We start from the raw sequence: 16,985 nt of genomic DNA on the forward strand, positions 1-16,985 counted from the left end.
TTCTTTTGGTGCTGAATCCAGTGCTAGTAATCATTTTCAGCAATTGAATTCATTAAATCGGAATGGTTCCTTGTAAGTATCAAAACATACTGCTCACAGAAGTGCAAGTAGAGATATTAATAATATTTAATAACATGACTATTTTGAGGAAGGGAATATAAACTGATTGTTCACAGTCGATATGCAGTTTTAGTGATCTCTGGACTTCCCTACTAACGTCCTTAGCTGTTAGAAGAACAGAATTAGTTTAATGAGAGTTTTAATCAGCTTGGTTCTGGTAAATACTTGTATAGGTAAAGGACTAATAGAGGATCATTTTCACTGACAGTATTTTGACCAGACGAATAGAACAGTACACACACACACACATACCCCCCATATATATATATTTGGCTGGATCTGAACCAAATTTGGGACAGGTTCGGCTCGGCAACAGAGTCTGCGTTCCACAGCTTTGCACGCCGGAAGCTTTTGAGTTCGGCTTGCATTTTGAATGTTCTCTATAGCCTTATAGTTGTACCATTTTACCATTCATCTGGATTTTATATCAGTATTACGTGCAACTCGACCAACTAATAAAACTATTTCCCATTAAAATAAATGTACGTACATTGGTGGCTCATCTCCCTCAAAGGGATTCTTCTCCAAAAGTTCTGTGGCATTTCCATCATTGACTAAAAGCTTTCCAATCAAATGAATAAGCCATGGATTTGATTGATAGTCCTGAAAAGAGAAATATAGACAATACATCCAATTTGTAATTACTGCTTATTTCACATTTAACGTACTTTTTATGCTTAATTCATTTAGAATGTTGTTTTGTTAAACTTATAAAACATTGCATTATGTAATCAAAATAAAACTTCGAAATCATCTACTGTTTTGATTACAATATATATAATACTAACAAACCGTTTTTTATACTTACATTCTTAACTCACTATTCAAACATCCTCAGTAATATTCTTTTATTCGCTGATAGTTTACCAAGGTATAATTAGTTTATATTGTTATTCTAATAACTCAAAAGGAATAATTTCTGGGTTTCGTGTCAAGTAAAAATTAAAGAATTTCCATTTTATACGATACAACTTACAAAACAATTACATCACAGACTTTACAAATTGCGTATACTCAGTAATTAGAAGGAAAAAAAATAATAAGATATTTTCTAATAAAATATTCTACACATCGTACATAGATGCATGAAAGAGAGCATAATTGCTATAATTCTGTTGCTATGGATTTTAATTATATTCTTGCAAAAATGTAATTATTAGTTATTAACAATATAATTGTTAATGCTATTATCAATCCAAGAATTAAAACTGGTAAGACTTCTATTTTTATTCTGTGTTCCAACACGGCACCCAAGTGAACGTTTCACGGCTCTCTCTCTTGATTTTCTTCCTACTTCCCTCTTTCGCCTTCTTATCTGATGAAGCATTGAAGTTCCTGAAAACTCTTATAGTTGACCTTTAGTATAGTGTTACTACGTTCTACTTTATATACCTAGGTATATACACCAATGATATCATTTTTATTCTTTGAAACACAAAGTCTCCACATACCAAACTTTTCATTTTTATATCCAACGATTCAAGACAAACACGTAATAACCATTAAATTTCTTCCCAGTCTCTTTAGCATGGAATTCCAATATTTATGGAAGTGACTAATAGAGATTCAAGTGACTTTAAAAAAAAAGTGAGAATCAAAAGTAGTACAGGTATATAGGATCATAAGTATACATCCTTTCTAACAAATGAACATTTGTGCAAACTACAGAACTACCTCACATTTATTTTAGCAAAAGATATATATCAACCGATAAACCTCATTAAATTGAACAAACTGATATGGATGAATGTAAATCGTTCATGCACAAGTTTCTGAGAAAAATATTTAACTCTGTAAACCTAATTTATTTCTTTATCTCTGTATATTAACGTTGTACGATAAGCAAGCAATCTACCAAGATTATTCTGACCACTGTATTGGCTACGAGTGCTTTAATGAGCGCGTAAATCATGCCTTTAGTAATCTTTGATCTTGTTCCATGTTCCTAGACCAAGTACAGAATGAGATTTTGACCTACTGGCATAATGAAAACAGTTCTATGAATATTGATTTTAAGAAATTATTTGGATTCCAATGGGGTTACATGCCGGAACACCTGCTGAATTCTATGACTTGCAAATAACCGAACACTATGATCTGTTTCAGTTCGATGAAAATTTCTTTTTCTATCATCGCTGACACAACTGAACACTGGACTACATGAAGAATGACGCACCATTTCTCTGAAAACGATTCACGAGTTATATGCCTAAATTTCGCGACAAGTAAAAACTACACTGAGCTAAAGGTGGTCTAATGTTTTATGAATCAGAGAAGTTGCATTTGTTAAGGAATTTCCATTATTTTGTTAACTATATATGTGTGTATATATAAAGATATATTATTAGAAATACGCAAGTGTAACCTGTAATGTTAGTGTGTCGTTACTCCACAAGGAGGTCATTTATTTATTTATTTATTGCAATGGATAGTTAGAGTGATTCCCTGCCAAGTTCGTCAGTAGAGCCAATCCATTATCTTCACAGGTAATGGGGGACTTTAACGGTAGCTATTCATATTACATTTTCTATTTTTAAAATGAAAGTAAAGTTACATATCTCGCTGTTAGATCCAGCAAATATCCTTCAGCTGTTGACATCTATCGGACAAAATTGGAACTACTTCTGCGTGACCGTTTTTATTATCTACCAAAGTTTATTTTGAGCTGCAATTATTATTTCACTATGTACTAACATATAGCTATTCCTTTTCAAATCTCATTATAGTAAGATACATGCCAGCTGTCAATCACAACAATGTTGCCAAATTTCAAATCCAAAACTCATCAATGTCTTATGGTATCGAACGTTGGACACCATTTCCAACAGAGAATACAGTAGGAGCGTTTTTCTTCCCTGAAACTATGGCTATTGAGTTGCAAAAGTGAAGACGAAAATGCGACTAACGTCCCTTGAAATTTAAAATTTGGGTAAAAAACCAGCTTGAATAGAGAATATATCTATTGTATGTATTTCTTATTTACCTGAAAAGCTGCAAACCACATTAACCAATCCAATCTGTAGTGGTACGGGGAAATTAGACATGGTCTTCGTTTCACGTCTCCAGGTTTACATTTGAATTCATACTCCAGCCATTCTGTATCGGCATTTAGGATTTCATCGTAAGTTCCTTCTAAAATAACCTCTGTTCGTTTCTTCGTAACACTGTTGAAACAAAAACAAGTATATAACTAACTGTTTCATTAGATAGCATAACTGGCTAATATTTAAAATTAAATTTGTATTTTCATTTTGAATCTTAATTCAAACTAAAATACATTTTGTTTTTAATATTCGCGGTTATACTGTAATTAGTTCAATTTATATTTTATTTACTTATTTATTTATTTATTTATTAAATTTATACTTAATAAATTTATTTTATAATTACTAAATATATTTTTAATATTAGATATATACTTGGAGAAATCATATCTACTGTATGCTTACAATAATGTCTCTCAAGAAGCACACATTCTAGACAACCACAGTCATGATATTTATTAAACGTAATATTACATTATTTACTTAATGAAACTAAGTAGAACTCTAAATGGGTAGTGAGAGCCGCTACAAACCATTCTGGCTGAACTAATACTCAGAATGTAATGGCTTCGGTTCGTTACAATTTTAACATTCAAGATCAATCACTATTTTCACATAACATACATTGATATGCAAAATTTAAGAGGCAACGCAAAATCTGGATATTTCGTTGCGAATATCGTATCGTTAGTTGCTTAGGAGATCAAAGTCTACGGAATTCGAGCTGACTGACCCTTCGAACTGAATTTTTCCATTCGGTGCTGTGAATATTTTATACAGGAGGCCAGTCTTTTATCTAAACTTCCCTCCTGAAATCACAATTTAAAGGAACAGAACAGACGCGAGTGATGAAATAAACATTTATGACTCAAGCAACGTAAATAGCTTTCTCATTTTCTATTTTTATTACTATCTTTGTAATTTAGTGAAGGTAAAGTATACTATAAAGCAGCACTAAAAACTTAACCTATTTATGTGAAGTAACCCTTAATCGAATATGGTTTTCATTTCTATAGTTTTTATTTATACGCTATTTGCATTTTGGATAAGCTAATTTAGTAAAGCATATGTAAGTCATGTGCAGATCCCTTTGCACTAAAGTTGGAGATACCTTTTTCGAAATTATCTTTGCCCTCAACTGAGTTCATTTTCTTGAGAAAAGTTGATTGGTATGATTACTATCAATAATAATATAATATTCTATTAACAAACAAGTTCTATTAGCAAGTCTCATCAGTGCTATGTAAACCGTCAAACTACTTAAATAAAGATAGCAAATTCTCCTCACCACTTCTCACTCAGTTACGATTCAGTACTGGACTCTACTGCGACATGAGTTATTCAGTGACCATAATGAAACAAAGAATCTTTTTTAATTTTCGAGGATTTATTGAAATATTTAGTACTATTTGCAATAAAAAGTTTCAAAGGTAACAATGAAGTTATTTCACACTGCAAGTAACTAATAAAATGTGGACAGGTGTCTTGGAAGGGCATCTGCTGGGGCTTATATAAAGATACTATTTCAGTATTCGCATAGTAGGACTGCAATAAAAGACTGGAAAAATTATAGAATTGTCAGCAAACGAATCGAAATCCCTATATCTTGTGGCTGGGAAGCGAAAATGCCAATCGTTTACCTACGCTTCCTCCGCAGACACACGGAGTTACAGAAAAATTATATTGATTTGAACCTATCAGATTATACTGTATTATCTTTTCCTCCCCTTTTTATACAGTATGCAATTTCATATTTATGAAGCTATATTATGACTATTATTAACAATTCAAAATAACATTTTAATGTTATGACATGTCCAACGAATGTAGTTCTCTCCTTTCTTTACACATCTACATACAATTATTATTATTATTATTATTATTATTATTATTATTATTATTATTATTATTATTATTATTATTATTATTATTATTATTATTATTATTATTATTTCACTCGATAATAAACACCATTCGTGAAATAAGCACTTTTAGTTGGGTGATACGAGATAAGTTGACACCCAAGTTTTTATTTGTTATTTAAATGATCTCTTCATATTTTTCCTGGGATTCAGCAGTATACTCTTGTTTAAAACTGAATATTACAAACAAGGACTTTCGTAATTGCCAAATTGTTGCTATTGTTTGTGCTCATTCAAAAGTCAGATAATTTAACAGATATATATTATTCACAGATATAACAGAAAATTCAGCAGTTCAGTTAACACGAAACTACTAACACATATGCATAGCGAACACAACATAGTCGGTAATAAAATCTCGAACTTTTTTCTTTCTTCTTTTTAAATGATGCACACTAAGATGAAATTCCTCTGTTCAGAGATTGCTGAATAGTTATGTATCAGGTATACTGATGCCTGATGCCTAGAGACGAAACTTTTTCGTAACAATTTTGATATTTTGTAGCATTAATTATCACAATTTTCGCATTTATTTTTTAAATGTAGCATTTTTTTCAAATATAGAACTTGTAAACCGTATATTTTTTGTAGTAAGGTATATATCTAATACAAAAATGAGGTTATACTTTGATTATGTGCACATTCTAGCTAATGCATTCACTGAAATATAGAGATTAATGCAAAAATTTAAACACTTCCTCTAACGTCATCCTTAATTAAAGGATAACATGCAGCAAGATATTACCAATTTTTCTTTTAAGTTTGTTCTTCTGTCAGTAACAATATACTTGGAAAAGAATCTCTCGGCATCAACAGTCGAGACTGGCAACCATATTGAACGTAACGAGCTGAAGCGAAAGACCTGTGGTTAACTTTTAAACTGTTTAACAATGATATAATGTCAACTTCCTTATCCTCACTGTTGAGAACGTCAATAACTTTAATTTTAAATTTATGAAAAGCAACCAACAGATCATGAACATTTTCACCACAAAACACAGTCCAGGATTTAAACAACAGTTCAGTTTTGTTGATGTCTACATCTTTATGAAGTGAAACAGTTTCTGGATCAAATAACTCGCAGAGCTTTTTTTTTTTGTAAATTCAACGTTTTTTAGGTTAAATAATATTGGAAATGCGCTTTCTAGTAATTATTAGCAATAATTAACAAAAAAAATTCCACTTTTTCGTTTTCATTCGCATTTATCGCAAGTAATGCCGAATTTCACAAAAATTCGCGATAATATAAATGTGATTTCTAGCTCTGACACGAAAACTGAGGTTTCTTGAAATATATACGCATTTTTAACGTTTCGCACATATCGCATTAACGAAAAAGTTTCGTCCCTACTGATGCTCCTCTGCACTCCCTCTCCCTCCAAATGGTAAGAACACAACATTGCTTTAGACTTCTCCATGAACATGGTATTCTTTTCCATATTCTGAAATAATGTGGTTCTTTGAATACTCATAAAGAATCGCGACGATGTTGGGAGAGCAAGGCGTGCACTTCCCGCTCCCAATTTTCTCAGTGAATCTTTTGTATTAATTTGTGCCACTTACAGTACATGCCTTATCCCAAATAGTAAGAAACAAAATAAACATGCTGACACTAGGAAATCACATGAGCAAAACAATGAGGAAAAAAGGGAAAAAAAAGTGTCCTTATCATAAGACGTGAGTTTGTGTGAAGCGGACGAACGCCAGCATCGAAATGTGTTAATATCAATTTATTATTTGTTTTCAAACATAGTAAATAATTATTGGTTAATGCAAATTTACTTATTTTTTAAATGCAAAACTTATGCAACAGTATTGTTAAACGTTAGTTAAATAAAATAAACGATAACATATACTGTAAAGCAGTCATTTTCAACCAGCCGATATGAGAAATTTTTGCTTATTATCACTAGCAATGCGCATTGCTTTATATTTTGCCGGTCCCCAACACATTTCCGCCATATGTTGGTCCACGAGTATCGAAAGGTTACTCACTGCTCTAAAGCACGAAGTGTACTTTAATGATAACGTATATTCTATTTCATTTACTGGATTATAATACAAGCAAGCTATGTTTTCCACATGTACTTGTACTATAAAATAAAAACAATGATTGGTAATTCATGTTTAGCAGAATTGAAAACAAGAACACCGACATATTCTACATAATACTCTCTCTATCCCGGTACAAATAATTAGATTGAGCTCTATGCATCACCAATTTAATTCTATATGGCCTCTTTTTGAGAATCATGTTTGTATTTTCTTAACTACTCTTTTCTTTATTCGAAGTTGTTGGTACTTATCCTCTCCGTCAATTGCATCCAAGCTGCAAAGGATGATTGAGTCAAGCGTTTTTAAGTCAAGGAATTTGTAGCTATTAAGAAAGTAGACGTATGGGTTCCAGTAACTGCAATCACAAGTCGGAAACATGAGAAGAGAGGAGTGACGCAGATATAAAGGTGCTTTTCCATGTTAGCATACAGAAGCTCCTTGCCATATGACCAATGTTAGCAGATCGGGATGCAGTGCATGTGCAATCGCACACACCAACTTCTTTCTTTCTTTCTTTCTGTTTTTTATACAGGAGTTTTTGAAAGATGTATCAACGTTGTCTTACGCTGAAGAACAAAGTGCTATTTTCCTCAAACACCACTTCAAGGCTTCCAAACCGTATCTGCTCTCTAGTGTAGAAAATACCCAGAGAGAGTCCAGAAAGAAACGATTCCAAAGATAGCGAGTACAGAGGGTCAGATTCCACTAAAGAATCGAATGCGGGTAGCCGTATCTGCTCTTAGTGTAGAAAATATCCACAGAGAGTCCAGAAAAAATCGATTCCAAAGATAGCGAGTACAGAGTGTCAGATTCCACTACAGAATCGAATGGATCTTTCTCCGTACTCGACTCCACTTACTACTTTCCAGTTTTTCTCCCACTTTCCCTCTACTTCCTGCTATCTATCTATTCTGCTCATTCAATGCCATTCAGCTTATTCTTTTTTCTTCCTATTTTTTCCCTCCATATTTGATAACATGTTTAGCGAAATTATTTATACAGTACATCTTTTTTGTGTTATGCAGTGATCAGGGTGGAAAAAAATCATGATTTTTTAAAAAAATCATTTTTGTGGATTTTTTTGATTTAAATCGATTTTTTTTTATTTAAATCAAATCTTTCTTTTCGCGTATCACGAACTGAAGATAAAACATTAGGAATTAATATTAAATGTTAATTATGCCATTTAAGTGAAAGTATTGGGCTTGAATTTTGAATTGATTGCCAGTCGTTATCTTATTTCAATCCCAAATAGAGATGCAAGGGTTCGGAAAAATAAACGTCTTTTTTTGGGAGAGGGGGGAAACTCGGTTTTTTCTGCTTCGCTTTTTTGCTTGGGAAATTTTGGGCTTTTTCCAAATTCTGCTTTAAATTGATAAAGCAGGTTTTGTTTCGCTTTTCTACAATACAAAAATTCATTTAAGTAGTAGTAGATGCAGATGATAATACAAAACCTCGGAAATAAACATGAATTTCGAAAATATGCTTCAAACAATTTTAATTTTTATTATGAATCCCAAAAATTAATCCATGTATATAAGTTGCAGTTAAGTTTTAACTTTCATATGCATTATAAGCAATATTTTTTATTGTGAATTAAAAATAAAAAACAAGGAAAAACTGTTACATGACATACAGAATTTATTGTACTGTGTGTGTGAGTTCAAACAAATAACATATCGGGAAGATAATAATATATTTACTGAACAAACTCACAAAACAAATTTAAGTTTCGACGCCGTAACCTTCTCAAAAATAACATGTTCTTTTCTTTGTTCATTACGTATATCAAGTGGCTCAAGTGGTACAACGTTAGCTTCGCATTCGGGAGGTCATGGGTTCGATTCCCGCTGCCGACCATCCTGACTGGAGTTTTCCAGTGTTTCCCTCAGTCCTACCAGGCAAATGCCGGGATGGTACCTACTAAAACAGGCCCTGGCCGAAAACTTCCCATATCTTTTCCATGTTGTTGTTAGATATCCAGTATAAAATAGCCTCTGAGCTGCATCCGGTGATTGCTAAATAAATAAATAAATATCATTCCCTTGTCAATCTGTTTTAGCCTATAAGTTTATTATGTCTGACTTCGGAGATCTTCATAAACATTCGTACTAGAGTAACAATGAAAAATAATTATTGTTTTATTACAATTCAACTTATTGCTTTAAAAGACTGAAGAAAATGCAATATTTGTATAGGAAGCTCAAAAATCACCTAATTTGTTAATGCACCTCTTGCTTCCGCCTTTGCTACCCTTACAGAAACTTCTTTGAAATGGAACAGAAATGTTGAAAATGTATTTTCTATTCATTTATTACATACGTAATAATCTGTTACCACCTATCAGGTGCTTCGGATCTCCAAAATCGATAACGTACCAAATTCTGTAATGCACTGACTGTTCCTTAAGCTTGTTTAGAGTCAGGAAAGTACTGAATTTTCTGTTCATGGATCATATGCGTAATACTGTTCATCTGAGCATTTAGTTTCCAAGGCTTTGGAACATATAACCACCATCACGGTTCACCCAGTCTCGAAGGTTTCTGAATTTTTAACAAGAATTCAACATGTCATTACGGAACTTTCCCTTAAAAAAAGAAAAAAAGGAAAAACTAAGAAATACATTTAAGTTAAGCACAACAAGTGGTTAGCTTTTCCGCTTCTATTGGGAAATCCGGGATTTAGTCCCGCATTCGACCATTCCGACAAAAGTTCTTAATTCTATCTGTGAATGTAGAGATATTGCGTGTACTGTGATTCCTGGCTGATTTCATTTCTTATGTTTTAAATTGTTGTTATTACTAATTATTAGCAATGACGGATTTGAGAAAGGGGTCAGGGTGGGGGTGACTGAAGCCTGTTCTCCGAAATTACGGAATTTCTAAAACAAACGAAATTTTAGTTATGTCTTTACTCATAAACTTTAAGCTCCCCTCAAATGAAAATCAGGCATTTTTAGAAAAAAAAACTAACCATTAATAAGAAAAAACCCTCCGAAAACACTTTTCTAAATCCGTACTGATTATTTGTATAAAATGGTATTCACGGTTGCATCCGGAAGATTATTGCTACATAATTACACAGCTACAGTATAACAGAAATGTGGAAGTATGCTCTGACCGATATATTGAAAAACATAAGTTTAACTATGTGTTAGAAACTAGAGTACTAAGCTCTAGAAATGAAACACGAATAACTAAAAATGAAATGATCTAAAGAAGAAAAAAATGTCGATAACTCAGAAGTTAAAATAAAGTTATATAGCTTCTAAAATTGCTCTCAAATACTAAGTACTTAATGTTTAATTCATAAAACATGTGCTCCATCCATTATGATGGTGAATTCTAGAGGGAAATATGGCATTTAGGTCATGTAATCTTGTTTAACTATAGAGTATAATATAAGAAAGCTATTTAGATAGAAAAATCATGAAAATGAAAAAAGCCAAAATTTTCATTTTTCTCCTAAAATACCGGCTTTTTATGTGAAAAAAAAATCAATTAAAAAAAGCCGGCTACTTTGCATCTCTAATCCCAAACAATGTTTCTTAAGCACTAAGGAAAAACGTACGGCAACGGAACTAGCTTGCGGCACGAAATACATATAAAATACGCAAATTTCGCCTAAAGTTATAAAATCTAAAATAGATTAAGTTTCGGAGAGGGAATCGGACCCCTTTATAAATACGCCCCTATTATCTGGGAAGAAACAAACAGACGCGCACACAAAAGAATTTTCGTCTTAAACGTCCATGGTGATTTTCTCGTTGGAATAGTTAACGATTTAAAAACCATATGTTTCGAAGATAAGAAAGCAGAATTCCTCCGTTACCCGTTCGAAACGGGATTTTCCCTAATCATCCTCTGTATGAAACATTCGTTTTCATACTGTGTTGTACATACATTTACATCTTATTGTATTATGATTATCTTCCATAATTGAAATAACACAACAGAGGCTGGATTTTACTTATTTTCACTTTAAATTAATTTATTTCGGAATTTGATTTAAATCAACGATTTTTATTAGAAAAATCAAGTGATTTAAATCAGACTGATTTAAATCAATCCACCCTGGCAGTAATGCTTTCATTATTTTAGATAAATAATTAATTTTTCATGAGAGCTTCAGGATTCTTTTGTTCCAACTATTTAGTTACATCTAGCAATCTGTTTCATCTCAATTGTAAGCCCTTGGGTGAGAATTCTTTTTTTTTTTTTTTTTTTGTTGTTTTGTTTTGTTTAACGGGCGCACGATTAGAAGGCACCTCAGTTTAGATTATGCCACAACACGATCCCATGTCTCACTCGAATACTATGCTATTTTCCATGGATTTATTAGCGTTTAGTTTATAAAAGCTACTGGAAATTACCTTCCTTTATGCTTAGCGTAATCATACTTATCAGTGGAGGATATCGAAAGCCGTACCAAACATAGTTTTATATCACGCATTTAAACGGTTTTAGCCCAGATTTTTGAAAGAGGTATAAGTTCTCAAGTTCTTTAATATCATTACACTTTGTAAAAAAATAATTATTCACTGCATCTAAATTGTATTTTGATTATGCTATTTATTTATTTATTTTTCTGTTTCAGCAAACACTGTCGCCTTCACCGGTAGCTCAGGGTAACTCACATGTAATTCTCGTTTCTTTTCAGAATAGCATATTGCACTGATTGTATGTACTCACTGATTAGCAATGATAAGGTTAAAACTACTGCTAATGCAAATCCCTCGTGGCCATCTCTGTTGATCTAGTAGCTAGACGAGTGCCTGTGGTCCACGGGGTTCCAGGTTTGATTTCCGATGGAAGAGCTTTGGAAAATTTGAACGCATTACGGTGGTTCGGATTCCATCTTAAACTGTAGATCTACGTCTCATATAACCTGGGTGCTGAAATGGGGCTCTTAAACTCCACTCCAATGAATCAAATCCCTTGTACTTAAGCACTGTTCTTTGCAAACGATTTTTTCCTTCTTCTTCTTGCTGCTATGAACACTTTCCATTAGACCTTTCATAACGTCAAATAGAATGCAGAACTAGTCAGAACATAACCATGCTAATAACTGGAAAGCACTTTTAAGATTGCTGCTATAATCATTAACTTACAGGTTCACAAACTTGTAATGTTGTTTTTTTTCTTTCTTTTAGTTAAACAGAAACCTTAAAATACGTATCCTAAATGCAATATATATATATATATATATATATATATATATATATATATATATATATATATATATGCATTCCATATGCATATATAAACACCAAGCATATTCAATTCCAGTAATTTCTTACATAACTTAGTTTTATTCAATAAGAATGGAAGAACATACCTTCCAAAAGCTCCATAGGTATTCACAATCCGGAAAGGTTCAAATGAAGTATTCATAGCTTGACGTGTTGACAAAAGATTGATGACTACAGGTAAACTTAAGTAGGCAATTAAAACAGCAATTGCTGCGGTAACAGATTTTCTGAGGTAACCTATAACACAAAATGCAAGTGGCAGTCATTTTAAACTCACTTAACCAATGTGATTCACACACTGTATATATATTACTATAGCCAATGCAGATTAACCTATAATCCATTTTATTTCGTTTCCTTAGTAATAATTAATGCAACAATCCGATTAGTTTTGAATCTAATGAACCATTAAAGCGCGCATATATATATAGTGTGAAAATACTTGTATCATAGTATTTCGGCAGTCAGTGACGGATCTAGCTCAAGGAAACCTTATTTATAATAATAATCAGGGTTTGAAAAATCTGCTCGCTAGTGGCAAGTACTTTTTTTACATTTGGTAAGTGAAGACACTGTGACTTCAATATGGTCTAGCTAGTACTTGCAAGCAAGATTTTTCAAGCTTTGATAATATATTTAGATATATTAGGAAGCAAACAGCGTTTACAGCAACAGATACGCCTGAGTAGTAGGTATATGATACATGCAATACATATTCAGTGCAAATGAAAGAAGATGAAAAAATCTCGACTCTCTAAAATTACCCTGTGCAAAATAGCAGCCGCTCAAAATGTCAGTAAAAACGTCATTGTAAAGTCTATGGCCACCCCAAAAAAGCTGAAACGGTGAGACAGATGTCAAGACAGGACAACATGTGTGTCATATTTTCAAAAGTACAATGATTGAAAGTAAAAATATTTGACCCAGGGTCCTCCACAGGGTCTCGGACGGGGTCCTACTCAAAATTTCCAAATTTTGGTAAGACAAGTCAAGTAGCATATCGTTGGAAAGCTGTTGGGAAATGAAAGAAAACGGAAATAGTATCGACTCTCTAAAATTACCCCGTGTAAAATGGTCTCCGTTCAAAATGCCAGCAAAAACATTAAAATCTATGGCCACTGCCCAATAAACCTGAAACGGTGAGACAGATGTCAAAACAGGAAAACACGTGTGTCATCAATTCAAAAGTACAATGACTGAAAGTAAAAATGTTTATCCCAGGGTCCTCCACAGGGTCTCGGACGGGGTCCTACTCAAAATTTTCAAAATGCAAGAGGGGTCAAGTAGCATATCGTTTGAAAGCTGTTGTTAACTGAAAGCAAATGGAACAAGTCTGGACTCTCTACGATAACACTGCAAACATCTTGCGTTTTAGTTCTTCTTTCTGTAGCCGGGTTTTAGTTTATTTTCACTTTAATTCTTGTACTCAACGGAAAGGAAATGCTCTACTGTGAGATTCTGCTCTTTGGACCCAGTAATGTCTAAATAAATTTTAAAAAAATAATAAAAAAAAAAAATAAATAAAAATAAATAAAAGCAAATTAAGAAATAAAGAAAAGAAAAGACCTAACATTTGGCATCTTTGAGTATAGAACTGACTAGTGAACGTATAATATGCAACCAGGAACATAAATAAGTAGAGGTTGGAGCCCTAAGAAATAGACTTGTTTATGACTACTTATTTATGACTACTCTATGGAGCCTCTACTTATTTATGACTATACAATAGTGGTACTTATGCTTGTTGTCTGGATTATCAATTACAAAATGAATAAAAAAAAAAAAAAAAAAAAAATCTTGCGCCAGGAACAGCGAATACGTGAAAATGTTTCGCAATCACAATAAGTGCCGATTGCTAAATGGAAAGTGAATACGCTCGGAGAATCGAAATGAAGATGTACATTTTGACCGGCCGCCATTTTACACACGGTAACTTTAGAGAGACGAGACTTGTTCCGTTTTCTTTAATTTCCCAACAGCTTTCCAACGATATGCTACTTGATCTGCCTTACCAAAATTTGAAATTTTTGAGTATTACCCTATCTGGGATCCTGGGACAAACATTTTTACTTTCAGTCATTGTACTTTTAAACATATGACACACATTTTTTCCTGTTTTGACATCTGTCTCGCCGTTTCAGCTTTTTTTGGAGTGGCCATACACTTACCAATAACGTTTTTGCTGACATTTTGACCGGCTGCTATTTTGCACAGAGTAATTTTTAGTGATTCAAAACTTGTTCCGTCTTCTTTTATTTCCCAACAGATTTCCAACAATATGCTACTTGACCCCCTTATCTTTTGCAATTTTTGAGTTAGACCCCGCCTGGGACCCTGTGGGTGGCCCTGGGACAACATTTTTTGCTTTGATAGTTCTACATTTAAAATGATCAAATACGAGTTTCCCTATTTTGATATCTGTCTCATCGTTTGCGATTTCTAGGGGAGGAAAGGGATTTCCTGGACACCTTGTATATTCATATAACTCGCACAGTATATGCATTCGGAAAAAAAAATATTACAGTTTCGTAATAGGCGTCATTAGTGCTTTCGATTGGTATATAAACCACCTTCCATTTCGATATATAATCTCCCTCTCTTCCCTTGTTAGATGTGATTACGTATCTGTAAATATTTTTGAAATAATGTTATCTAATAGTACTCCGAGATTTTTATCGTAAATTCCAAATTCAGTTTCCTGATTACCTTTTCTATATTATATGACAAAAGATATGTTTACCTGGAAAAAGTTATGACAATATTCAAAGAAATTATTCTTTGACTAACTAATATATATCAAAGTTTTCTTGCAACATAATTAGATCTCGGACAGTTTAAATTTCGTTAAAGATTTTAGTGTTATCAGTATATATAAAATATTTACAGATAACTTATCAGATAAATCATTTATACACTGAAAAACAGCAAGGGATCTGGTTACAACCCTAGGATACTCCAGATGTTATAAGTAGAGGAAGTATAGCCTTTATACCTAACTCTAAATTTTACACGTTGTAACTGCACATCTTACTTATTAATAAACGATTTGGCAGTCTATCAAATGCTTTTGCACAATCAAAGTAAACAACATCAGTTTGACCATCAGGTAGAAAAACAGAAAATATATTTTGCATAACACTTGCTAAGTTCGTAATAACTGATTTACTATTTATAAACCTACGTTGATTAGCATCCAGCTGATCACAGACAGTGCTATGCAAATGGTTATACATTATTTTTTAAAAAAATGTTAGGAATAATATTCATTACAGTAATCGGACTATAATCTTATCTTGATATAATCACCTTTCATCTTGACTATGGCTGTTATGGCTACTACCTTCCAAGCTTCAGGATAAATATTTTCATTTAATCTCCAATTAAACAAGGATGGTTATTTAACAATTAAACAACACTGGTGAAATTACTTTGGCCACTCCTTTTTAATGAAAACAGACATTTCATCTATACATGATGCAGATTTGATCTTGAACGATATATAGCATCTCTTGCATTATGAGTTACAATCATAAGTGGTTTCCTCTAACAGAAGGTCTCTGATAATGTCAAATAATTATTTGTATTACCAATAGTTGGAAATGTCAGATAAATTGACGTAAAGTACTCCGCAAATATGTGGGTTTGCTAATAACCCACAACTAGTGATCAATGAATTATTTTTAACAATTCCAGGTGAAACTTCGTTGTTATCCTTAGATATATATCTCCAAAATTTCTCGGAATTACTATTTAACTGATTTTCTATTTTGATGTGGTAAATACGTTTATTGTCTTTTAGTTGAAAATGAAATCTTTGAGTTTTACGTCCCACGTTATGCCGGTTAGGCTAAAGGAGACGGTGATGATGAGAAATGAATGAAATGGTGGAATGAAGAAAGTGGGAGGAAACGGGAGACGCACACGGTGTTCGTCCACCACAAAGTTCACATGGCAGGAGCATGGTTTGAACCCAGGACCCCATGCACCAAGGGTGAACGCTCTACCACTGAGCCACCGCGGTTGTCTTTTAGTTTATTTTTGAAGGCTTTATGATAATTGACAATTAATACATAGTCTTCATAATTGGATGTAATTTTGTACCTTTCACGAGCTAAATTTTACTTTCAACTAAGAAATTTTTTTTTTTTTTTTTTTTTTTTTTTTTTTTTTTTTTTTTTTAGAATACAAAGAAGAATATTTTGATGTTCTAGGACTCAATTTCGGAATATTATTTACTATAGCTGATACAATTAGATTTTCAAGTTCCAAAATTGCTTCATTTATATCTATTTTAGCAAAATATTGTGCTAGTCAGTGTTAGCTTGTTCATATAATGAATAATAATCATCTTTAGCAAATTGAAAATGTTAAGAAAACTTATTAACTTTACAACCTTAGGTAAAAAATACAATTGTTTCTATCGGATGATGAAAAGAATCAGGATGCACTATATACTGATCAGCCTTTCTTCACATTGAGGTAGCATTGGTGATAACAAAATCAAAAGCGGAGGCAGAAAGTTCAACATACAGTATTATTGTAATTATTGTAGCATTGTATTGTATTATTGTAATAATAATAATAATAATAATA

The 16,985-nt window shown here is 32.7% G+C and overlaps 1 protein-coding gene across 3 annotated transcripts in view; it reads right to left on the reverse strand.

Moving 5' to 3' along the window:
* LOC145666720 (lipase maturation factor 1-like) overlaps positions 1-16,985 on the reverse strand; it is a 53,949-nt gene that overhangs the window by 2,102 nt on the left and 34,862 nt on the right. For all 3 annotated transcript variants that reach the window (XM_081734242.1, XM_081734241.1, XM_081734243.1), the window contains exons 9-11: positions 12,479-12,629; positions 3,104-3,284; positions 611-723 (exon numbers count right to left, since the gene is read on the reverse strand). In XM_081734242.1, coding sequence (XP_081590368.1) covers positions 611-723; positions 3,104-3,284; positions 12,479-12,629 — 445 coding nt within the window. The remainder of the gene's footprint in view (positions 1-610; positions 724-3,103; positions 3,285-12,478; positions 12,630-16,985) is intronic.

Source organism: Thermobia domestica, chromosome 12 (assembly GCF_964235325.1).
Source record: "Thermobia domestica chromosome 12, izTheDome1.hap1.1, whole genome shotgun sequence".
NCBI lineage: Eukaryota > Metazoa > Arthropoda > Insecta > Zygentoma > Lepismatidae > Thermobia > Thermobia domestica.